Source organism: Lepisosteus platostomus, chromosome 6 (assembly GCF_059453375.1).
Source record: "Lepisosteus platostomus isolate fLepPlt1 chromosome 6, fLepPlt1.hap1, whole genome shotgun sequence".
Taxonomy (NCBI): Eukaryota; Metazoa; Chordata; class Actinopteri; order Semionotiformes; family Lepisosteidae; genus Lepisosteus; species Lepisosteus platostomus.
Genome location: NC_142616.1, coordinates 19244788 through 19271542, shown reverse-complemented (window position 1 = coordinate 19271542; position 26755 = coordinate 19244788). Strand labels below are relative to the sequence as shown.

Below are 26755 nucleotides of genomic sequence, written 5' to 3'. Positions count from 1 at the left end.
TTGTGTTTTGAGGGGAAAAAAAAGAAGGAGGTGTCTGAGATGAGTATACCTTCTCACTTTAGCCGGATATATGGTTTGCCCTGGCTCATCACCACACAACTGTCTGAAACCTAGAGTGTCCTGTCATTATTCCTCATGTGCTGACTTTATGTGGTCTGTAGAAGCAGATTTCAGATGTTCACAGTAGTATGTCTGGAATGAAGACAGTGCTTTGCGGTTTTGTACCTAGGTTTCAAGAATGGACGAAACGTTATGCAATATTTACGTTTTCTTGATGACAAGATAACTTTTTTTCCATTAAAAAAAAACACGAGACCAAAGACAAGAACAAACTGTTTCATTATTTTAATGAAGCAATAAAACTCTTAAAAGTACTAAAGCAAATGTTTTTCCTAATCGACAATAAGGCACATTTCGGAATGCCATTTAATGGACAGTGAACAGAGTTTACATTCTTTCCTCGTTCCCAGTTAAACTTTTTTCCAGCCTCCCTCTGTGTTTTGTCCATTTCCAATTTAGCATTAGTTTGTTTAAAAACTTAAGTTAGAAAAACCAAGTAAACACTGATAGCTAATATACCATGAAGCAGTGTACATTAATATACTGTACCTTACTTTCGGTACACACTGAAAGTCAGTATGATAGAATATGAGCTGGTGTAAACTAGTATACAATGTAGTTCAATGAAGCATACTATAAGTAGTTTGGTGTACCCTAAGGTAACATACAAAATTTTGCAGACCATCTTATACACTCTAAATGCATTAAATATGTAGACAAGAAAAATATTTCCCCAAACAATTTTAAAACATCATGCACATGCAAATTTTAACAGAATTGTATGTCTCACATGTTTGCTCTACAGAAAAGCAATTCTACACTATGCACAAAAATTCAATATTAGTTCTTTAACAATACTGCTTTAGTAGACTTTGTATACTAGAACTCACAGTTTCTTGTGCTTGAATACAGTGGTGAGTGTCTGTAACATAAAATATTGTTTCATAACTGAAAGCACACATAATTATTGCCTTTTCTTCAGCGGTCTCTGTAACATATTTTCATTACATAAACATCAGTACTTCTCTTAACTAATAAACTTTTATAACATTTTAATACTGCTCTTTAAAATGATAAGGTAATTTCCAAAATACACATATATCAGCTCCAATAAGTATTTTAATATTAGTTTAAGCACTTGAATAATATGATTGGTTAATTAATACTGATAATACTTTCATCCACAAAAAAAATGGCTTTTAAGAGAGCAAGGGTATTTAAGAATTATGTACCAACCTTGATATAATAATCTATGTAGACATCAATATTTCCTTCTAGTGTAGTTTTCTTGCATACTTTATACAGAAAAAAAAGCATTGTAATAAAAAAATCCTTCCATAAATATTTTCTGCAGGATATACCCTCAGATTGTAAAACATTTAAGAAAAACTCCCAGCTTTGTCTTCCAATAAACGGCCCTTTTTAAACAAAAAAAGCTCGGACATTGCAAATAACAATTCAAAACAATGAACAGTCTTTTAAAAAAGATGGCCTTCGAATATATACAGAAAAAAGTCATTGCAAAGATCTCGGTTAGGGAAAGAGCTTTTTATCATTTGCAATTGTTCTAAAATTTTAACATCTAGAAAGGTTTCCAAAATACACACATTGTACATATAAAAAAATCTCCATTCTCAAAAGGAACTGTAAAAGTCAAGTATATGTATCTCAAGACGAATACGTCTACAAGCATTTAACTATTTCATGAATGGGTGTGCATTCCAATACATCTATCTAGTCAGCTCTGTAGTACTGACCCTCTTTGAAACTTGTACAGATCACAGTAGATTTATGTAGGCACTTCTCTCCCAAACAAAATGGTTTACGCTTGCGACTTGAAACCATCACATTTAACAGTTGCTTCAGACGGTCATACATTTTCGCATTTCAGATCAGTCAGAGCGATCCTGAGTCCTGTTGTTTTATGTGAGTGTTTGGTGTAGCCAACTTTCAGCCAAAGCCAGTGAATACAGTGGAATGATACTAGCTTTACTCTTCCTCAAATGTAAAACATAAGAGCAGGAACCACCTTTGAAGATTTCTGCTATGCCTTTAAGTTTTATGTATTTTGAATTCCAAAATCTCAGGCCCCTAAAACCTTTCAGTTGAGGGTATTAAACCTGCCAAAGGTACAGCCACTGTATATACGTGTGGACAGAAACCTAGAATTGATAATAAAATGCCAAAGACCAATCAAAACAACAATGAATAACTGGCAAGAATAAGTCCTGCAATTAAATACAAAAAGTAAAGGCTTTATTTTTGGGATTAAATATGATTCAGCACTTTGCATTGAAATAGTTTTCTGCTGATCCCAAGTGCACTGAGAAAGAAGCTGGGAGTCAGATGTAAAACTGTATACCTACGCTAAAATCAACTAATTTCATATTGAAGTATGTAATATACTCTAGAATTTTAACTTGCTGTCAGTTATTGTTATTGGTTCCTGAACTGTTGACATGTTCCTCTTCATTAAGAGCGATTTAATCATATGATACTCAGCATGCATGCTCATTCCGTATCTGGAGTTTTCGAGGTGTCCAAGAAATTGTTCGAAAGAGTAGATAATCGTTTTTTTCCCCAGCTGCAAAAACTCTCCATAGCAGCCAAATAAACTTTATAGAAAATGAGCCTCTCACATCTCAGTATTTTACCAGTCCTGCCCTATCCCTTGGTAGCAATAGCATTTATGTTCAATGCTGTCATAGGTTTTAGCCTCTCCTGCCATCTTGAATCCATTATCTCATCAGCTCTGAATCGCCAAGTGTTCACACTGGCGACATGCAAATAAAGCTTAACACTACGCATGCACAGTATTATTTCACACTGCCCTGGTGTCCAGAGAATTACTGAAGGCACACAGACAACAAACTGCCATGAACTTTATGAAATCTACCTGGAAACAATGATCCTCGAAGTCTGTGACAGAGCTGAGCAGAAACATGCCAACTGAACACCCTTGAATCATACAGTAGGGTAAAGGCAATCAAATTAAAGCTTTTAACTCTGTATTTATTGTTCTAATATCAAATACACTATATATACCACAGGGTAAAGCAAAGCTTCTAAACACAGAGAGCAGGTTTCTGGAGCACTGACTACAAGCCTGAGCCGACCTTTGACCTGTTGGCTTGGTTCTCAAACAAACCGGTTTCCAAAACCAAAATGAACAGGCACATTAACCTGGCGTTGCCCACCATTTTCAGAGTCTCTCTTTCAAATAACATTTCATAGTCGTCTCCGTGGCAACAGGTATGATTGTTTTTGCCAGTCGGAAATTTTTGTTCATGCTTTCAAACCAACTGACAGAACAGAGGAAAACACTTTCCAGTTTACCACTAAAGCGCCTGAGTGGCAAATCTAGTCCCATCCTCACACATAATTTCACATATATAAGCTTCACAGCTCCAAGGGGTTATACTGTATTACTTCCCACTTTCTATAGCAAGTCCTGATTAGTAGCACTGAAGATCGGTTGCATAAGAATTCCAGGCTGAGTAGTCCTTCATTTTCATTTGCATTTAACAAAGGATTTCTGCTTAACATGTTCCAGAAATGAAAGTGTCTTCAATGTGCTATATTAAAAAGACATAACATCTTTTAAGCAATTTGCTCAAGAAATTACACTAAGTTTTAAGCATTTCAAGTTTAGTCTCCAAAGGTACACATTCTAAAACAGAATACAAAGTACAGTTAGAGTACAATGCCCTACCAAAATACTTTGGGATTAAAAAGAACAATTTTCTTCTACAACAGTAGGACTGAATCCCTGCATCAGTTTTGAGCTAGATGTACCAAATAGCTTCCCCTCATTTGTAACCTTACATTCTTATGTAACAGAATAACATTCACTGATATTATTTTTCCTGTAATTAGTCTAAATTTGGGTTCTGTGAACCCATTCCACACCTAACATAATTTACTTTAAAAATAAACTTCAAGCTTAAGCAGCTTCAACCTCATCTTCAATGAGTTAGGACCACCTTGTTAATTCCTACATTTCAAAACCCTCAAACACTACCTAAGGGGCTTGTGTCTGGTGCTGTAATTTCCTGAAATGAAAAGACAATGGCCTTAAAAAGTCTTCTACTAAACCGCTTTGTCATGTCATGTTATATTCTTCTGTAAATGTGAATGGTGAAACAGCTACAAAATGACAACTCTGCTGTGCTCCACTGTGAGCTATCCCAGACTCTTTCTGAAAGTAACAGACATCTTGGTTCAAAGCATGCTCTATGAAAGGGATCACTTTAAATCAACAGGCACATTCACAGAATATTAATCTCAGCTAAACCCCTGGAAACCCTTACAAAGGTGTTGCGAGCAGAGAGGTCAATGTTGAGGTGTGTGACTTTCCTTCGTACTGTTCGCAAGTCTATAATATAGTAATACTTATTTAGAAATTTGACCCCAGCTCCAGTTCATCCCCATCATCAGCACCCTAAAATTCTTTCCTAATGAAACTTTCTCACATCATTTTAGCACAAACGTTCCAGTCTTTTTCAATTCAGTGTAAAACACCTCATTTCAATGGCACACTTCTCGACAGATACGAGAAGAGTTCACAAGATTTAGAGTTCCCCCACCATTTCGACAGGAATTCTCTTTTCTAAATGAAACATTGGAAATGAGATTACATTCCCCACTAACTCTAACAGCTGTCCTAAATCTAATGTTATTCATGTCAAATTATCCTTAATTGATGGCTGAGTGAAACCGAGCGTGAAAGCTCTGTAACAATAGGCCATTTTCAAGGAAATGACATCTTGGAACTTGTATTCTCAGCCAATCAGTACATGTTTTTTTTCTTTTAAAAACCGTTAGTTACCAAAGCCTCAGGACTGCCAAATGTATTTAACAGCTTTTTACAGTTTATATTTCTTCTCATCATCACTGCTCCCCCTCCTTTAAAAACTTTTAAAAAGCTGACATCATGAAAACAAAATTGTAAAATTCTTGTAACATCTGCAGCTGAACATTTAGCAACAAACCATTAAGGACTGGGTGTAAGAATTGACATGCCTGGTGCTACTACTCCAGCAGCACAGGAAACCTGAGAGTGAACTCCGCAGTGAAAGTGCTGTATTAAAGCACTGTGCACAGTCTCCCCTTCCTCGGTTTAATATCGGCCACTTGAATTACAGGTTAGATGCCACCTTTTGGGAAAAGCAGAACTTGCTTTATGAAAGGAAAGCTTAATTCTCAGTTCTGAATCCGGTCTTCGGATTTACTGAGACATACTTTGAAATAGTTCATCACTGCTCTTAATGAAGCTGGATACAGTTTTAAGAAGCTGCAGCTCACCAATCAAAGCGTAGGTTAAACACCATGAGAAACTCTGATGGTCCTACTGGTCATACAGAATCCAACCGATTTGAGCTAGATTCAATTCGAGATTCATCAAATTTGAATGTATTTATTAATTTAATATAATTATATCAGATGTATTAATTCTTGGAAACATGGTGGTTCTGGTGATTACTGCACAGTGAGCGTTAACACGGGGACATGGCTCATCAGGATAGCCACTTCATCCTAAAACTGCACGTTTTTAAGATGTTCAAAGTTCGAAGAGAACAACCCATTGCATCTTAGAGTGTCAAGTACAAGCTGAATCGTATATATATCGAAAAGATCACTGAAAACAAGTGGCTAACTCAGGTGCTCCTCACATTCCACATGATGCTATAGTCAAGTGGATGAAGTCTCAGGTGGCTGTGAGATGTGAAGCTACCACGCCTGGAAGAAACGCCCCAGTGAAAGCACCTCGCAGGCAGCTGAAAGTTCATTTGCTAAGCCTATTAAGCGGCAGTTGAAGGTAACAAGTTACATCTTTTTGTAAAACCCAGATAACACATTGAGATTTAAAGCCACGCTATAAAACAATCTACAGTAGTTTCTACAGACAGGGAAGCACGGCTGCTACCAGGATCTGTGTGTATATCCCAGCTAAAAACAATACAATTGCACAGTGAACAAAACATTAGATATAATCTACAACAAAAACATGCAACTCTCCAGTAATAAATACCTAGGCAGCATAAAAATCTGGGACACATCCTCCATAATCCCTCACTTAATTCACAGTTGATTGGATTTTGATGTGCTGTTGACCCAATGAACAGTAAAGCCTAATTAAATTAATAAAAAAGTAATAATACTAACCAGCACATCAAAATATTTCACTTGGCAGGGAAAAAAAAAACACATGGAACAAACCATTCTGTAAACAAATTAGCAACAGACACCACTATGAGGTAATCCATTGTGTCTGGCATGGGTAGCAATACTGTCTAGGTCATTGATAATGCTATAAACACTTTCATTTATACAGATACACAGGTAAATGTGTTACTTGAATTGATATTTTTAAGGCCTATTAGCAGTGAAAATATATACATACTTAATTTGGCACGTTTCACTTCATAAAGAGCACTTTGTCAGTGAGCTAGCAGAGGACAGGATCAGACAGCGTGCGGCGGGAGACCATCCTGTCCACAGTTTACTGGACACGGCGGCAGTAGTAGCCCAGGACTTTGCACTTTTCACACAGGTGCTGGGGGTGCTCCTTGCTCTGGTCCGAGACGTCCAAGCCATCGGGTTTCTCCAGGGGACGCTGGATACATGAACAAAGAGCAGGAAGTCAGTACCCTAGAACCCCTGTCATGGCTCCAGCTGGGTCCACACACTCCTCTACAGAGCAAGGTTGGTCCACACACTCCTCTACAGAGCAGTTGGACACTACAGACTCCACAGAACAGGGCACCACTGCTCTAGAGCCCCTGTCATGGCCTGCAGCTGGATACAGGCAGCCCTCTACAGAGGTTAATTGACATCAGTACTACAACAGCACGCACTGATTTTACATTCACTGAGGGTGCAAGGTACTATTCGTTCACTATAGTTGCTTAGGTATTGGCATTCTGAACTTGCAGATCCACAGATATTTCCTATTTTATTAAGTGTAATAAACCACATTTTTCTGACAAGCTACCAAACCTCTCTCACCCTTGTAAGCAGTGGTTAAGATTTTCTAATGAAATAGTTTGTTGGTTAACATTTACAAATGTGCCAATATTTTAGATACACACTTGTAATACTTGATATATTTGATATGTTTGCTTTTCTACATATTTTTACAAAATGCACAGAAAACTGTATTTTTTAACTGCAAAAACTGTTATTGCAAAAGACACTTTGAAAATATTACTAGGATTTATTTTCAACCTCCAAAATGCCTCTGCAGAGCAGCATTTGCTAAAAATCGATCACTTGCTAAAAGCTCATTCTAATGCCACACAGATCTCCAATATTACATTTCCAGCTGCATTTGACATAATTCCTAGACACAGATCGTATCTTTTAGTTCATATTTCTTGTAAATAAACTACTTCAATCGCTAACCAACCCCAAAGACCTTCAGTGAGGGCAGCAACAGGTAACATTTTCTGAAATTTAGATTTTCCTTGCTCTTTCATACTCTGCTATTTGCTAATAAAAAGAGTGTGCACTGGGAGATTTTTACTTTTACGTGCTGTGATTAAAGTGAAAGCATACACTGTCATGTCTCTTGATATAAACCAGCTTGAAAAGTGGGGAAAAAAACTGCACTGGGAATTATTTTCTTGGAATTGATGCAAAGAATACTGGGAATACCTTTCAGTGCCAGCAACTGTTTGGATGAATATCATAAACAATACCTCTGCAACCATTTGTTTCCTGCTCTGCACTGGTGGAGCTCATTTTTTATCCAGCAACTACCAGGCCTGAGAAATGTTTTTATTTCCAGAATGTCTTAAGATGTTCTTCACAAACCAGGTTACTGAGGGACAGCTGTAACAGACAAGGCAGCGCTTGCCTGGACCAAGTTTGCTCAAGGCGGCAGGGTCGAGTCTACGGAGAATAATATAATTTGGAAAACAAACAATTGCTCAAAAATGTTGAAGGTTTTATTTTAACCAGTGGTAAGTATTTTTATTGCAGAAATGTTTATCTGCCTGGTATTATGAAGGATATACTTTCTTTCTAGGATTCCAGCAAAAGCTCTAGTACACCTCCTGACACCAGGAATTGTGACTCCAATACTTTCCACAGGGAATAAGAGAGAAATACATTTGTTTATAGCGACAGGGCCTGTTCCCCACATTAAGCTCCAGCCTCTCATCTTACAGTCTTACAGTTAAATACTTTTTTCCCCCAAGCAAGCTATCAGCTAACAGACCTCGACTGTCTTGGGAGCTTTACCGAGGCCCACTATATCATTTAATGGTACACTAGCCAATCGTACAGCTTGAATGGACTCCTCTCGTTTGTAAGGGAAAGTAGGAAATATCTTCTTACTTTGACTGCTTAAGGCATTACACGCTTTCAGATTTCAGGAGAATCTTGGAATGGCATTCAGTAGGAGGAAATATTTTGGATTTTCTTTTCAAATCCGCAGTACCCACTAAATAGAAACTGCTACCTGCTGAAATTGCCGCTTTTAGAAACAACAGGTATGTAGTGCAAAACCTGAAAAATGAAAATATTAAGTCACCGTCATGGCAATTCCTTTGCCTAATTTAAAGATCTGGAGAACCAGGCGCACAGATCTTGAAGTGTTTCTTCCTCCTCTGGCACTTCACCGTTTGACAAGCAATTACAGTTTAAGAAGAAAAGTCTGCAGCAACAACTGCTTGAAGTACGGTATCTGTCTGCAGCCCTGGCATCACGATCTCCTAAAGTAAAGGACGTCCTCACTCAGGTGTTTCTGCACATGTATTGCAGAGAAAATGAAACCCTAACAACTGGACCACTGATTTGGCTTGTAAAGTCATCCTTTAAAAGTATTTCACCTAGCTGGTTAAGTTACAAAGGCATAACCTCCACACAGCTTTCGCTCCTCAAATTGTTTAAATCAGTTTTGTCTCCATTAAGAAAAGCAAGAGACTATCCACCTGAAGTTTTTTTAAAACCCATGTGAAATGGACGTTCATATAAACCGCACCTCGGTTTATAGGTTTATTACCTCTGTAATGTTGATTAGAAAGAAAAACTTGAAAATGAAACCCATTTGCCCTCAGTCTGGAATGTCAGGATGCCGGGTAATTTCCTTCATTGTCTTTTTACTTTCTTATGGGAAACAGAAAATGATGTGTCACTGTATCTTTGTGTATGGAGAGGTGATAGATACACAGAAAAAAATACATCTTATGAAACAGACACCACTACGTCCACAGCCTAATTGTCTTACAGGATTAAAGTGAAGTGCAAAAAGGCCTTTAAAATATCAAAAAGAAGGTCTCAGACACTAGGTGTGGGGTTTTAGCATTCTTTCAATTACTGAGTAGATGAAATAGGTCACGTGGGTGACTCTGCAAATGAATATTTGCATTTTACCACCTGTTCTCAATCAACATACACCCTGCCAGGCAAAAGGCCAGGACTGACAAGACTGTATACCTCCTACGTAAGGACATATGAAAAGCATGGAATGGGAAAGACTTCAGCTTTTAAATGGGCATAAGGGCCAGAGTGAAAGAGTGCTCTGTTCATCTAAACATTCACATGACTGTAGCTGGCAGGATCTGCCTCCTGAGCTCATTTACGCAGATATTTTTACTTAGTATTTTACCTCTTTCATACCCTCAGATTTTTACTGTGTGCAATAAACTAGGAACAAATAATGCCATGAAGTTATGGAACGATGGTTTAATTCAATTGATGTTTTAGTTTGAAAGTGGTCTATGATGCAAATGCTGTGTTTTAGAAAAAATGCTAAACAAAGCAGATTTCAGCGGATGCTTGTTCTTGCTAGATAAAGGCCTATAAAACATCACTGGTGGCTTGGAATTGTAAAGCTCATCAGTTAATGTGACCTCAATGTCAGATTCATTTCACAGCTCAAATCAGAATGCCCAATGATATATGTGATGTGGCTGACTGGTATTTGGCATGAACAGGGGTGCCAGATCTTATTTTCTGTTCTTGAGGCTGTGAAAGCCAAGAACTATTAGGAATTCGGTATAAGGAATTTTCAGAACCTATACATTGTTTTCAGTCTGTGGGCTTTCAGTCCATTTGGCACTGTCCTTTGAGGAAGGGCCTGTGAGGCAGAGGTTCTAGAACCAAGATCTAGATCACTTTCTTCACTACCATTGGCAGTCATTGATTTTAGTCTCATGGGCTCAAGTTTGTTAGAGTCTATGCTGGAAATGCAAAACCCATTTAACTTTCAACCCAGCTGAGTAAAGGTGAAACGTGGTCCTCTGAGCCTGCGAAACCTTGATAACAGGACTATGGATATGGCTGTTCAAGTTTCCTTTTAAAAAGGTTTTACTTATCCGGCAGAAATGTTAGAAACCCCCAACAGTATGAAATTGTCTCTCCACAAATGTCTCCGGAGTTGAAACCAGTTTGCTCATTAAGAATAGCAAGAGACCCCATCCAGATTGAAATCATTTTGAAAACCAAATCTGCTATGCCACATGTTCTGAAACCTTGAAAATAATTTGAATTCACTCTAATTAGCGATACCTTTGCACTGCAAGATTTCCAAATTAGTTTGCTTAGACTGTTTCAACAGAATAAAAATCCAGGACCAGCTTTCTGCTGAACATAATTGCAAACAGATGAACAACAAATACATTTTTTGTAAACATGGCTATCTGGGAGAGAACTGGGCCTCTATTCAGTAACATCAATAACTTGAAGTGATTAGTGATGTCAAACTAACATTTTGTTTTTTTTAATGACCACCACCCTCTTGCTACAGTGTTGTTCTTTAAAATTCTAAAAATCAATTTTGAAACGCAGCCAGATTATTGTAAAGGAAAGCACTGTTTATTTTGGCCCATTTCTCTGAGTTTGAAGTGTGTAATTTCAGAGTAATTTAAACCATTGTTGTAAGCTAAGCAACACTGAGTAGTTCAGTGCACAAACGACACATAAAAAGTAAGAAAACACCACAAATGGGACCAATCTTTCTCTGGATTTAATTACAACTAGAAAAAAAAGGAGTTACTGCTTTTTCCAAGAATCATTGAACATTACTACTTCTCCAAAATGTTCTCTTTTTTCCAGGCGCCTCACAACTATATGATGCCATTTGGATTTTCAAAGGTTTAAATAAAAACTGACCTTTATGCCTTTTGAAGTACCTCTAACGCTGTAAGCAATTTTACCCAAAAAATATTACTCAGGCAGTCAGCAAAATTGCATATTGGCATTAAGGAAATGGATCCTCAACACCACACACACCATGATGTGACCCCTCCCAATCAGCCCAGCACCCCACTCTAAACACTCAATACTTTATGTTTCATCACTGCCTTATTCTGCGGGAGGTAGCTTCCCTAATTTCCACAGTGGAGTGGACTGACAAGGTAACAATAGCTGAATAGTGTTCTTCTGCAGACAATGCGGTTCATCTGAACAAAAGCTGTGCTCTGGGCAAAATTTACCTGACCAATATTCATCAGGTACGACAGTCGCTGATCACTGCTGTTTTCACTGGTACACAAGTATACTGCACGTGCCAGTGTTCAGCTGTAACCAGCCCCATAAACACATTCCTCGTCAAAGGAACATGCGATGTGGCATGCAGTGGCTATACTAGCGGTGCTGTGCTTCTTATGAAATACAGCAACAGCAGATTCAATTTCACTTTCAATCACAAATTCTTCCTGAAGGAATTTCAACCACAGCACACTCCTTCAGGTGACTATGATCATTGATTTCAGGTTCAACTTTCAGCATCTGACAGCCCCAATAATAGGAATTCGTAATTGGGGAATTTTACAAGAAAGGAATAATGTATTAGCATTAAACTAACAGCATAAACAATCCGTGTTTTACAGTAGATTCTCTTTGATGCTCCAAGAGGTGTGCTCAGCTGGTACCTGTTTGTGTGGGTAAACATTAATATGGCACTTGATGCATTCTTGGCCCATGTTGGCCCAGGAATTTCCACTCATCCACTTCCTCTTGCACTTGGGGCATTTGTACTCTCCAAAGCATCGCTTCTTCCCCTGGTACGGAGTCAGTCCTTCGCCTTTGGGTCGGGCCTGAAAAAGACCACAGAACATCAACACTTCAGTGAGGTACTTCACCAGTTCTTTCACACGGCATCAAGGCAGTTTAGATTTATTGTGCACAAATAGTCTCAAACCTTCTTCTGGCCTTTGGAATGAAACCTTACAGACCCTGCTGCTGAAGTCATGTTGCAGACATGTAGTGTGACTGCTGTATGGCTTTGCCAAAGGAAATTCCTATCACAGAGAGTTTTAATGAGTTGTGTGTGATTCCAATGCAATATCCTTCTCAAAATGAACTGCATTAATCTGACCAAGCATTGCTCAATCTTAAAGGATGCCATCACTAGTTCAAATTCTGAAAGAACATTTCTGTGCAATCATTACAACAATAAAAAAACAAGCTCACAAATATTGATCTAAATAAGTAATGCACACCCCCACAACGTTTCCTAAAAATGGTGTCCATGGGCTCTTTAGCTGTTGTAACAAAGATGAAAATAAGTACCTTACCTAATGTATTAGCAGATACTACATCCGAATATAAAAGCCAACAAGCGTTTTGGTTAACTGGCCAAACACCCATGTATTAAACAACTGGAGACTTCAGCCCTGTCTCTATGACTTCAGTGACCTGGGCAGAGGAAAGAGTCATGGATTGTGGGGAATTTATTACAGGGCTCAAGTCTCCTTTCATAATTGGCTACGTCTTGTTGATGACCACTGACTGGGAGATGCCTCACAGAATAATAAAGTATCTAGTTACTTCAAACTTTTATGCTTCTCTGGGCTGTAGTTTTACATTAGCAATTTTAATGGTTTTAAGCCTGGCCTGTCATAAAAGACATCATATCGATGAGTCCACAGAGCTTTCTAAATAAAAGCTTCATGCCAGAAGAGGTCTAGGAATAGAAAGTTCATATGTAATTCAATCTGTATATTACTGGGACCTAAATAAATTAGCTGCGTGTCCTTTCATCTTTCACAAGATGTGTTTATTACTTTTATTATCTTACATATTGAATTGTTTCTTACTGTTAATACAGCACTAGACAACAGAAGAGTCTCAAGAAGGAACTGTAATTTTTTTCCTGCATGTTCCATTGTTGGGTATAATCTATGATGCTTCAAATGGAAGGCAGCTTTTGTAGATTTAATACTGGACCGGTGGACTTCAAAAAGTGAAAAAAGGCAGTAGACATTTTCTAAGGACATGAACAAACAAAAGTACAAAATTCTTCTAAAAAGTACTGTTCCATGACTAAGTCTGATGTTCAGCCAAAGCAAACAAGACAAAACAGTCTCATGTCGCATTTGATGGCACCGGCCTCAAGTTTGGAAAACAACTGCTATCATGCTCTGTACAAGAAAACAAACTCAGAGGTTTAAACTGAGTTTCAGATGAGTGGAGAGACACTTACTGATGCATCACTGTTTTATACACCCAAAGCTGGAACTACAAAATACAGAGAAGTACAGCATTCTAACAGATTTTCCCAAATCTGGCCCGTCACTAAAATGGCAACGTTAATGTGAACAAACCCGGGGATACCATTCGAGGTTCTTCTGCTGTGACTGATGAGAGCCAATAAAGCCATTCAAATCATTTTATGATTAATGTTAATGATTAAATACATTTGTTGGGAGTATTTCATACACACATCCTCAGCACTTATTTAAGACTGTGGGAGTAAAGCCTCTGTTCTTATAGAATCACAGGCTCATGTGGTTTCCATCGAGCTGCACGTTCCCCTCCTGTCCTATATCGTAAATTACTCCGTGAGAAAAACCTGAGGATTAAGATGCTGGACGGTTTGCTTTGACTGAGCACACCGTCAGGTTTAAGGAAGTAAAAGAGCAGAATTTCGTATTTTTAGCCATAGGAGCCATGTCAAATTAAGTCTTCTGTGTCACAGTGTTCTCTCTGAAGCAGGCCTGTGCTCTTCTATTCAGCAGCAAGAAGGAAGTGGGCCCAAAGCAATGTCCAGATACTGGGGAGCTGCAAATGGGTTCTCAAAGCAAGCTTGACGGGGAGGGTGGATGCAGTTGTCTAAGTTCACAAAGAGCTGCAGATCAGCATCACGAGTTATGACCAGACGTAAGAGGTTCTTGTTTGTTTGCTTTTGAGAGAACAGTCAACGTAAGTTTTAGATGGGAAAAAATGACAAACCTTTGAGGCCTAGGGAGGCCTTTTCTATGTCACTGTTGAAATCTCTATTCATGAGGGTAAATAAGATTGGAGAGATATTCTCTAAAAACATCTGCTGGACTTCTGATGACAAATCTTTAAGGCATACTTTATAAAATCTTCACTCTGGTTTGCCCCCTTGTCCCAGTGGTTGTGGCCAGTCAAACCACACTAAGGCAGAGAGTCATGAAAACAGAACAGCCAATACATAGTAAAAAAAAATGTAGTAATTAATTTGATAGTTTATGAAAGAAGCTATATACAGTACTCTTCAGCAGCTCTTACAAAGTCAGACTTAGGAAAAAAAACATTCAAACTCTGTGTAATCCTGCAAAGTAATAATTATCAGCTGATGGAAAAATTAAAGCCCAATGATCTTTTTCAGCCATAACTACACGTTTATGGCTAGAACTATCTGAATAACATGAGAATATCCAAAACTGCAGTACCTCATAAAACACATTGGTTCAAACATTTTATTGAGCTAGTAATCATTGTAACAAAGTTTTCCTTTGTTACATGATCACTAGCTCAATAAAATCTCGTGCCCAAGTTGTTGTTTTTTTAATTATACAAGATTGTTATCTGTAACCGAGTGTAAAATAGAAGATATTTAACATCCCAGCTTGTAATGGGACTGAGCACCAGTGGAGTGATGAGGAATTCCTCTCCCCGGTGTTTGATCACAGGCTAGTATATTGATCACAATACGCAACATCGCTGGGAGCATCTCTGTTACAGGAACAACAGAGTGATGTACTGTGCCTTGCAAAAGTATTCACCCCCCTTGGACTGAGACTTTTTGCCACTCATCAAATTATTTTTAATTAATTTACTAAAATGTCTGAATTATTTTTTCCCACTTTAACATTATACAGTACTTTGTGTTGATGAGTGGCAAAAAGTCTCAGATAAATACATCATGGTTCCATGCTGTAACAATAAAATGTGTATTTTGTATTAACTACTGTATATTTACGCCAACAGCCATATCACCCTGCAAATCACAACTGGCAACCCCCTGAAGCTAAGCAGGTGTGAGCTTGGCCAGTACCTGGATGGGAGACCTCCTGGGAAAAACTAAGGTTGCTGCTGGAAGGCACTGTATCATACTCCTTTACTCCTAGGACTGCTGTCTGAAGATGCACATGACATTCTATTTGCAACCATAAGTGCCTTCTTTTTTAATGCAGCACGAAATTGATATCTGACTGAATGGGTCTGTAATCAGCCTTGCTGCAAGTCACACTGTACCACATTAGATGTGTCAGGAGGAGGCCCCAGGCTGCACAGGGAGATGTGAAAGCATGTCGGAAGATTCTGCAGCCACAGGCCACCGGCACCACTTGGTTTAAGTGGGAAATGGATTTGTCAAAAAGGCAAAACCCAATCGGGGACTTCAAAATTAGCCAAGTGTTTAGATATTTACTTGGAAACACATTGGGCACCTTGAAGAGTTTGCATTTTGTGACATTATGAAACCATCAGTGCAATTAAGAACCCCACAAGGCACCCACAAACTGGTATTATCTTTAGAAGCCAGAAGCAGGTTTCTAAAACACTTCTACTCATGTTCATGGTCCTAAGACCCATTTCTAATCAGCTCTCTGGAACAAGCTCATTAGTCACATTTCAAATGTACCAAAGGTAAGTTTTTGTTCAGCACATCCTCTTTACGTACAGCTACCCTTGACTGAGACAGACAGAGCGAGCCATCACCCTCTGTTCTTCTAGTGGAAGAACTTCATCATCACTTCTCAAAATCCTCTGTTAGCCAGAGCAGACTCACATTCCCAAAGTAAGCTGAACACCAAACCTTGGAAATGTCACACAAACAAGTCTGTTGTTTTGTCAGTTGGAAGTGGAGCTGAAAAACATTACATCAGAATTCCAGTGCTCTGCCCTCCAATGCTGCTTGTGCAAAAGAGCTGAGTGTTGGAGTCTGAAGTGTGATGCTCTCAAGTTCATGAACACTGATCTGTTTTACTGTCAACACACATCTGAAATGCAGCATTTCCAATGGACAACGAAATTCTCCTTTACAGCAGACTATTTTTTAACTTAACCAGAATCATGAAAGACAATTAGGAGTCACGGGAGACTGTCACTGGTCCAGGAGAATCCAGCAGTAAGATAACCTCAAGCTGCTTTGTTGTAAACATGCTTCAGAACAAAAGGAGCTGTCAGATGGAACGACTCTACATGTGTATCTCCCAGACGAAAGAACTTTCTGATCAGGGAGATAAAAGTCACTTTCATGGAAATCAGCGGTAATAGTCAGTTAGCCCAGTAGTTAGTCAAAAAGTCCTCATTTCCAACTGAATGGTTTAATTCCAATAGAAACATACAGTACCCTAAATTGCTGCACATTCTCTCAATTGTGTTTCAGAAGATCCAATTTTAAAATCCAAGTCCAAGAAGATTTGCAATGCGTTTTTTGGGCCAAAATGCACCTAGATATAACTGGTACACAAGGTAAAACCATTAAAATGTGAAAGTCATTCAGCACCGTTTAGTCGTTTACTAGTTAAAAGAACTGCATGATAAATCTCGGAGACATAAATCTTCTTCTTGAAATGAAAAAAAATAAGTGATCACTGGATGCAAAACGAGCCCCCTCCCTCCAGCTGTGATCCCCAGGGAGAGGGAGGGAGGCCCAGGCTGAGCGAAGCTAGCAGCGGGCTGAGCCTCTTTTCTGCAGGACGAATACCTCGGCTACACAGTCATCACTCCCAGCTGGAGAGGGCCCTCCAATCAAGGCCATAAAAGACTGGGGGAAAGGAAATCAAAACCAGATGAACTCCGTTCTGATAGAACGCAAGAAAATACTGAATCCATCATAAAACACTCAGGCTGCTTTGAATTAAGTCTTTTTTTTAAGGGTGGCGGGGGGTGAGGGTGAAAAAATAACCACGCAAACCTGCGTGTGAATAATGCAGAGCGAGTCAAAATCCAAACAAGCCCGCTGTAAGCGCGGATGTTCGGATAAAGCTTCGGGAGAAAAGGGATCGGGAAGTTCCAGGGTTGACGGCGCAGTCGAAATTCCAGGCCCTTGGTTATTACCACACTGAGGTTTGCCTGACGATGAGACCGGAACGAAAATCCACAATATGGAAGTGGAAAATCAGCAGCAATGGCGAAAATGTCAGGCATCCGGCTGTTTTACACTTCAGTATTCCAGGCCCAGAACTTTGGGATCTGGTTTGGCAATTGCAACACTTGTAGAAATATATGATAAACACTGTCCCTTTTCGTCTAAACGGCCTTTGAGTGTCCCTAAGTTACCATCAGCATCAGTCATCCATTGGAACAGTCACAAAGCCTTTTTTCCTTGCAAAAGCAAAGCATGATGTCTGTATAGGAGATGTACTCAAAGTCAAAACTCAAGACTTCTTCCCCCACATTGACAACATTCCCCGGGGGGGGGGGGGGGGGTGTTGTCCAAATTACAGCAACATGGGCAAGGAGGCCCAAACCGTTGCCAGTCATCTCCCCTCTTCTCTACGGTCACAGAATCCCAGCTGCAAGCACCAGGCCGGCTGAGAGTCTTCTTCCTGTCAGAGGAAGGAGCTCTCGCACTGCGGTCCCAGCAAAACAAACACACTCGCACACAGGAGGTAAGAGGGCAGGACAAACTTAACACTTCTGGTTGCAGTTCAGGCAAAGTCAATGCAAAGGTAGCTGATGCAACACAAAAAAAACCAAACACGCCATCGAGAAGATACCTGAACAACGCAGACTTTGAACAGAGGGTTTACTTGTTCACATGCACCAATGATATAGGAAGACTGGACAATGTACTGTGCTTTTTATGTTGCAAATTTAGGTTGCAAGCACTGTAGTCAAGAAGGAAAAACAACACTGCTCCACCTGTAGCTCATTTGAGCAGAGAAAAGGTTTTGCTCATTATTCTGAACATTACATAACCCAGCGGTGATAGAGTGCAGATCGCCATAACAAAATCCAGGTCTGAGTTGCTGTGAAGACACCAGACAACCTCAAGCTGGAGTTAACTGATAGGAGTGGCGTGCCCTGTCTGTGGTGTGAAAAATTCCTAGAAGTTCTGCTTTTCCATTGTGGCACTGGGCTTTACTGTACAAGCTCATCTTTCCTCTCTGGTGTTGAATTGTAGGTAAATGGTGTGCTTCAGCCATGGAATGAGAAAATATGTGGCAGAAGGTTTGATTCTGCTTTTTACAGGGCAGCCCGCATTCCTTCTGGCCTGTGACATGTTTCTGAAGTGAGAACAGAAAAGGCAAGACCCTAGGACACTTTGCTTTGCTCCAGAACATACAAACAGCATGCTCCCTGTGACAAGTTTTCTTTTAATAAGCCTGTACTTCACATTTGTCATTGGTGCTACTTTTAAATGTTTGATCATAGTGTTTTTTTTAAAAGAAATTAAGAATTGCTACAAAACATTGGCAGAGATTTGCACATAGCTACAAATGTGTTTAGTCTACAATGTATGACATGACATAAGACTGTCAAGTCAAAGTAAATTATCCTCAACAAAATAATGCATCTCAGCTTCAAGATTTTATTTATTCTTTCCTCTTTTTAAAAATTAATTCTGTTCTTTTTATGGGAGCCTGATAGCGATTTGAAAATGTTAGGCTACATAGTCAATATAAAAGTGACTTGCCAGAGCAATGGTTCCTTTTACTTAAGAGAAATGGCTGAGGAAGAGCTGGCTTTCCTCTAGACCGAATCACAAGAATAACATGGCCACCCATCAGCTGTGTGCCTGTATCTTTAGAAAGAACACTTTTTAATTGGTTATTTCCGCAGCAAGTTTGCTGAAGGCTGGTCCTGTGTGAGAATTTCAGTCAGGTGCTGAAAATAACTCTTCTGTTCTATTACATATGAATTCCAACCAGGCAGGCTAAATGAAGACAGTGTTCTGGGGTCCTCGGAGTCTTTCCCTAGTGCAGCTGTCTCTTTATGTGCCTGCGCATAAAAGAAGGCAGAAGAAACTGACAGGGGAAACAGGTGTGCGGTTTAAATGCAAAATCTGGCCCGTCACAATGCCTCTGTGTTTCCAAACAAAATCCTCTGAATAAGGGTGGCGAGACAGGCTGAAAAGCTTTACCAGTTACAGAAAAGAAAAACATTCAAGCTTAAAGAACAAGAAAAATGGACGTTGTAGACTTGCTACAGTTCTTAAAACAAGGAGTGTGAACGACTGTTAAATCACATGGGAATTACATCTTGCAAATCTCGATTAAAAGATTTTAAACATGATACATTTCATACTGTTGCCGATTATGAAGTTCATGTCTTTTATAACTTTTTTATCATTTGGCCATTCGAGTCGCAGCGCAGTCCGCCTGACAAAAGGCCCTGATAACATTCACTGCTAACAAGACTGCCTTATTACAACCTTCGAAAGCAAGCTATGCTTTAAAATCTGAGCAGCGTTCATCCCCATCAAAGCAGAATTCTGAATGACGGAACACTATTTGAATTCTGAAGTCCTGAAACAAAAGCCCATCTTGCAGTCCAGCATTAGATAATGCATTTATTTTCTGCACCATTTTATGGTTTCAGTCAAAGCTCAGTGGAAGGGCATTTGACTGCAAATCAAGAGGTCCCCCGTTCAAATCCGGGTGCCCCCTTTCCACTTCCCCAATATAGCTTTTGTGTGCGTTGGTGGTATAGTGGTGAGCACAGCTGCTTTCCAAACAGTTGACCGGGGTTCGATTCCTGGCCAACGCATTGGCAAATGTTTTCTGCAATTTCCCTCACAAGGTCAATAAAGTATCTATCTAAAGAAAGATGCTAGCGACATTTTTTTTTCACCCTTTTAAAAGTAAAACCTGGCTCTTCCAAAGTCAAGTGGACTATTTTAATCAGTTTCGAAACAACGAAGACTTGGCCCCAGTTTGTTTTTTTCTGGGTTATTACAAAGCAAAAGACAAGTTTTCCAAGTATTCCTGATTGTCCTGGACTATTTCCTGGTTCCTGGCAAAGGCCTCTGGAGGTTGGCTGTTCCCTTTGCCAGCATCTGGAAACCATCAGTGTAAACAATGGAGTCCTCGAAGCTGGAACTCCTTTCTCATCTCCTGTGGGACATCAATCCAAAGAACATGAGAACACAAAAACCATTGAATACCATGTGGTCAATTACTCCAGACTAACAAACCTGGGCTCTTTTCTACTTTCTGTTTAGTTTGGCCCAGCTGCCCTGCTTTGCAGTGGAACCCAGCTGCTACAGAAGGAAAAAAAAATCTTAACCTTTTCATTGCTAAACCTAATGCTGCACCCCCAATATTTCATTTGCACATCAAAACAGTTACTGGAGGAAAGCCAAGAAAGAATTCAGCCATAAGCATTACAGCCACAATTATGCACTCCTACCAGAAGAACATTCTGTATCACAACTGGCTGGGGGAGCAGTGGTCAGGGTTCCTTGACTCGTAACTGGAAGGCTGTGGGTTCAAATCCCAGGTGAGACGCTGTTGTTGTAGCCTTGAGCAATGTACTTCACCTGAATCATTCATGTAAAATACCCCGTTATTTAAATGAGCGCAGACGTCGATTAAAAACATCAGACAAATACTAGTGATAAACTGTAAACTGCTACACATGCAAATGGACCATTTTATGATTTACAATAGGTGCTCCTCTCTGGTTCATTTCAAGTTTGGCAATGTGAATCATATCATGGTAACAGATTTTTTACTTAAATCCCGAATAAAACACTGTTCAATCTGCAAATGTAAAAGGCTTAAACAACTTTAAATGAAACACCCAAAACCTTAATAGATTGTCTTTTTTTAAGATTAATAAAACTGACAGATTTCTGGAGTTTTACACTGCTGATCAAAAGAAACCACATTTGGTCTTCCAATAAAACATAAACATTAGTCCCTTAGTATGTGTTTTAATTTTTCAAACAGAAATTCTTGGCTGACTCTGCTTAAGTTTCTATGTCTTTATTTACATCCTTTTGAGTGATCCAATTTGCAGGCAGATCACTGAAGTGCACAGGATGAAATGTAGGAGGATAAGACTGCTTATTCAATCTCAAATAGAGTATGAGCCAAAATGACAAAAGTTCATCGTATGTTACATGCTACTGAAGACAATGAGAAATATTTGTTCATCTTAAGGAGGCAGTCTGTCTTTCAAATTCAAAGTACACTGACATCTTTAAAAACACTTTCCATATAGGAAGCAGCCACTATACTTCTGTAGTAATCAAGTCCCCAGCTTGACTCTTATGTGGCTGACCTGAGTTTGCACTTTTCCTCACAATCTGTGAGGGAAATACTGTCATAACTCTAACCCCTTAGCATGAAGAATTAATCAAACATACTCCTGCTTACTTGCATTCTGCTAGGTATATAGAATGTTATGTAGAATGAGCCTTAACCACTTTTGCCAACTACATTCAAGCAAAGAGAAAGTTTCTTAGTATAATACTGTAGCTCTGAATGTGACAAATACAGTACTTGAATTTAGTAAGAGGATGAATAAACTGGAGAATATTTCCATCACAGAAAGTGACGGGCCTAATTTCCTTTTAGTTAGACCTTACTGAAACCGGAGGTTCCTTTTTTAAGATCACAGAAGTTACTGGCTATTTGCAAACTTATTTCATAAATGATTGATTGAAGACAAAAAAAAATGTATTGCTTTTCTGTTTCAGGTGGTGCTATAGAGTCCTCTTGGCCAAGTGACAGTGTTCTGGCCAAGCTGAGACTAGCAAACGCTGAACTCTGCCTTCCTCAGCTCATTTACATTAGTAAAACATTCTGATTAATTTTAATGGAAAATAAATTAGGTCAGACTGTAGTATCAGATTACAAATCATTACCGAATTTTAAGGGGAATCATTGAGTGTTACATAATTGAAGATTATGAGCTGGGGCCAAAACAATGGTTATTTAGATTAATATTCATGAGACACATTCATACAAGAATGCATCAGGGTTCAGACCGGGAGTGTAATATAATTTACAAAATCTGTTCACATAATGAACTTTTTGCTTATAAATAAAGATTATGCTGTGGGACTAAGAGCTTTGTTTGCACCATAATATTCTGAAGTTAAACATCTGCAGCTTTAAAGGGGTCAGTTTCTACAGGTTACTCTTTCCAACATTAACCAAGTCTTCTACCTGACTGTCTGCCAGAATTCTGCACAAACACTGCACTGCTAGAAATGAAGGAGAACAAGGCTGAAAAGAGAGAGGGACCCTGGCTCAACCAGAAGATATTTTGGGGTCTGTCAGCTTCGAGTTTCTTAGAACAAATCGCCTGGGGCACTGCACAGATGTTAGAAAAAAAAAAACCTTTCTTTTAATGCAAAATTTGTCCCAATGGAATATTAAGGTTCTAGTGGACATGTAAAACGACATGGAACTCTAGAGCGCTAAAGTTAGACAATGATAAGCCTAACTGCACTTATTTTGTCTGCAAGCAGCTGCTGTTTCTGTGCCATAAGTGCTAGGATAAGCATTCCTATTCTGTACAGTACATACCAACCAGAAATATCCAAGCTTCACAATCAAGGCAATAATGCACATTCACCTCCTGTGTTTTCTTGCTTCTAAAAGACCAAGATCACTCTAAGAATGAAGAGCCACTGCAGCTAGAATTTCCAAAGCTACAGCGCCTATGAAGAACCTACTATAGCAACAGCTTACCCCATAGCTACTGTATTACTGAGCACACTTACAGGTGATCCCTGCATTCCCTTCATCCAAAGCTTTTGTGACTTGAGACCTAGAGCAGCTTCGTAAGACAGGCCTGAATACCACAGCAGCACACTCACAGAGCGTCTGCCAGTATGGAGAAAGGCCAGGACTCATGACATCGGTGGTGGTCTGAGGAGGTGGAGGATATGGGCTTTATTCTCAGCAGAAAACAAGATATTATCTTTTGCACAGACAGATCTGCTTTCTTTGGCTGATCAAACTATTGAAGTTGAAACCTTGAGCAAACAGGCTTGGGCCGGGATGCTGGCCCAGTCCAGCACGTACCATGCTGCTGACCTCTTCAATGAAAACACGTTGCGTGAGTTTGTGTGAATGTCCACCACGGTGAATGTAAGCGCTTCAAATCCCCACTGATTCATTTCTGCTAACCGCACTGTCTTGGTTTCTGACAATTTAGCATGCATTTTGCCTCTCTTCATCGTGTTTTTCAACAACTGACCCTCTATATACGCATATAAATTTAGCACGACCAATCTGAATTGGACCTCTGTTTCTCCCACTACCCAGAATACGCAGTTCAAATTTCTCCTCAACACTACAAACCACACAACAGCAAGAAGGAATGTGAATTCCCCATCATCCAGTTCAGCCCCTGCTCCCTCCAGTCATCTTTTAGCTACTTCAATAATAAGCCATTGTGTGGCGGATGGGTGGCTGCTGTCCAGAGGTTGCTTCAGAGGGGCGCGATGAAGATACCACAGCTGATCTGACACCCCAGCTCACTGTACAGAGGCCAACCCCCCATACATTCTGTACCACACAGACAGTACACACATTTATTCCCAATAAAGATGTAGAGTGCCACATACTATCTCTCAGGACGTCTTCAGTTTAAATGCTTCATTCTAAACTTGAAAAAAAAAATGTACAGGCTCTTCTTTTCTTTAGGAGTCCACACGTGGAACAAGCTAACACACTCCGAATAGCTGGAGCTCAAACTGGATATCACTCAATAAAAAATGTTCACCTTGAACACCCTCCAACAAAGTCATTTTCTTCACACGCTGTAGTGTCTTCTGTAGCGTATAGTATAATATAAACTTAGGCACACTGAGATAATCTGGTCTTTTCATAAAACGGAAAATATAACCTGGCTTACATATTATGACTAAGAAATCCTGCTCCTGCACTGTAGACCAACTGCAAGATAAGATGAGTTGAATGGCCTTTGTAACGTTTCTTATTTTCCTACGTGATTGCAGACAGGCTGGCAATATCTTCATGCAGTACAGACTGAAGCACCTTGTTATTTTTACACAAAAAAAAATTATGACAATAACTGGTTGCAATACACCATATAATATACACAGTTTTATAATGTACAGTATGTACATGTGCAACAAGGCAACATAAGTCTTAAGAAGGCTGTCTCCCATAGTGTTGTGATTGAACAAGAGCGAATTAATTCATACCCATTAACTAACCCACTGAGACAATGCTCTCTTCCATCCTCTGTATATGTGCAATGGGCTATTTCTGAAGCACAGAGTTTAAACCAGAATTGAAACAACAGACAATACCATTATCTTTTCTCGATAGTCTCAGGCATGATCAGGCAGTCATGATGTTTAGCAACGACAGGCCTTTTTCCTCGGGTTCACGACACTATCCTTTTCTAGATGTAGAGGCTTTGCAATGACTGGCATCCACACCCTTGTTCCCTCCAATTCTTTCATGCACCAAGTAAACTGGAGTCTCAGTGCTCTGAGCAACTTGAGGGCATGTTAAACGTGTTGCTTTTCTGGCATGCCTAAGTTTTTCTGAAAGAAATTATGGAAAAGTTTAGATTTATTTCTGTCCTACTTTTATTTAATTCGCAACGGTGTCCAACACTTATTCTTCCTGACTGCAATGTTGCTAGAAACTAACAATTTAAATTCAGTTTATGCTGTAATGGTTGAATGTACCCTTTTTATTACTTTTGATTTTTTTTATAATTCCCCTCTATAAGATTTAGGCCAAATGACAACATACTAAATACCATATTCAGAGAAATAATGAAAGATGGTTTAATCACTTACAAAGCTAAATGGAAAAGAAGATAACATGCAAGACTGATAATTCTGGTAGTTTTCCACCTTCTATGTGTAAAGAATCTGTTTCCCTAACCACATGCTGTATATTCGAGAAAATCCTAGAGGAAATATTGTATATAGACAGTCAAGCTGAGAGTCTGTTTGTTGAGTACCATTATCTTTGGCAATATTACTTAAGTTCTGCTTTTTTAACCTTGCAATACATGCAAATCTTTTTTTTATAAATATCTCCCCAAAGGCAAGGGCAAAGAAAGTTACCAATGGAGAACTAATTGAAAATAATAAAACAGTGACAACCGTTAAATTCTTGATTTGATACGTTCAAAAATAAGGTTATCAACTAAATCGTTAACAGTGGAATGATCAGGGCAAACTAAAAACGACAGCATCACATTTAGTTGTTTACCGACTCCTAGGTATATTTTTATTCACAACAAAAAACCTCATAATGCACGCATTATGAAAACTTTAAAACAGAATTACGCCTACTACAAGAGGAATTCATATCCAGTCTGATGTAATTCTGATGGAATTTTTGGAAAGTTGAATCAATAAACTGCAAAATACATTCTTCATGCACAGCCCTGAAATCCACACACCCCTTTAATACGAGTAATAAATGCTATGCATTTTAAGTGCAGCAGTTCCCAACTGCTTAATATTTACAATTCACATTCAACCCAAGTTTCCAAGGGGTACCTCCTTTCGTTCTCTAAGCCCTGAGTTTTGTGTTTTAAATCCTTCACTGTGTTGACGCGATGCATTTTGCGGCGTTAGAAGACTTTGTGAATCGAACAAATAAATCATCTGCGTGCCCATGAATCTAGATGTTTGATTCACCGAGACAGTGCCTTCAAAAAAAAAAAAAGAAATGAATCAATCACAAACTGCACTTCTATTTGCCAGCATGATCCATGGTTAAATGACGCTGTTACGTGACCTAAAACACCGTGCTGCACCCACTCTGCTTAGAGTGAACAGGCTGCTTTTCACTCCCTTTTCATTTCTAGATGTACATAGGACACGACCGTACTGCACAGCTGAGGCACAGCAGTAAAACCGGTCTGGACTGTAGTTCTCAAATGTCTTCACATTTACATACACATGCATTTCTATACAAGGAGTAAATAACTCGATGCTCATGGGAGCCTTGGCATTTTCATTTGTATTGTTTAAAATCTGCCATTGCTAAAGATCTCTAAACTATGTCAAAACTATTTATCTCAAAGAGGAAATGAAACACCAGTTAACAGCGTGGTTTCTAATTATGCCTGTTTGGTTTTTTGAAAAGGGAATTGTTGGTAGATAAATTAGCAAAGTCACAAGTCAAACATTTCTTGAAATTGTAAAGATCAGCGATGAGTCACATTTTACGGCCTTGGTCAATAATAGACGGTCACACAACTACAAATCAACCAGGAACAGGAGTCAACTGTGTACGAAAAGCCCTTCGGATTGATGTTAATTATGATGTTAATGATGCAACAAATAGTAGTCAATGCACAAGTACCTTTTCTCCTAAACTAGGAGAAACATTCAACATGAAATAATAGAGGCCGCAAGATTATTTTCAGAAGTATTACTTCTCCGTGACCTAAATTCTTTTAATGACCACAGGAGTTTTGATCATTTTAACAGTGCACTGGAAACAGAATACACGCTACAAAGACGCTACAAGCCAGGGCCCTGGACTGGCATACAAGGCTCCTGACTATCACACTTGAAAGTCTCGCT

General features: G+C 39.2%; 1 protein-coding gene across 1 annotated transcript in view; it reads right to left on the bottom strand.

Moving 5' to 3' along the window:
- Positions 1-330: 330 nt before the first annotated feature.
- The window catches only part of zcchc24 (zinc finger, CCHC domain containing 24), a 52948-nt gene continuing 26523 nt past the window's right edge, over positions 331-26755 (bottom strand). The window contains exons 3-4 of the mRNA XM_088634609.1: positions 11940-12104; positions 331-6676 (exon numbers count right to left, since the gene is read on the bottom strand). Of these exons, the coding sequence (XP_088490735.1) occupies positions 6563-6676; positions 11940-12104 (279 nt within the window). The 3' untranslated portion in view covers positions 331-6562. The remainder of the gene's footprint in view (positions 6677-11939; positions 12105-26755) is intronic.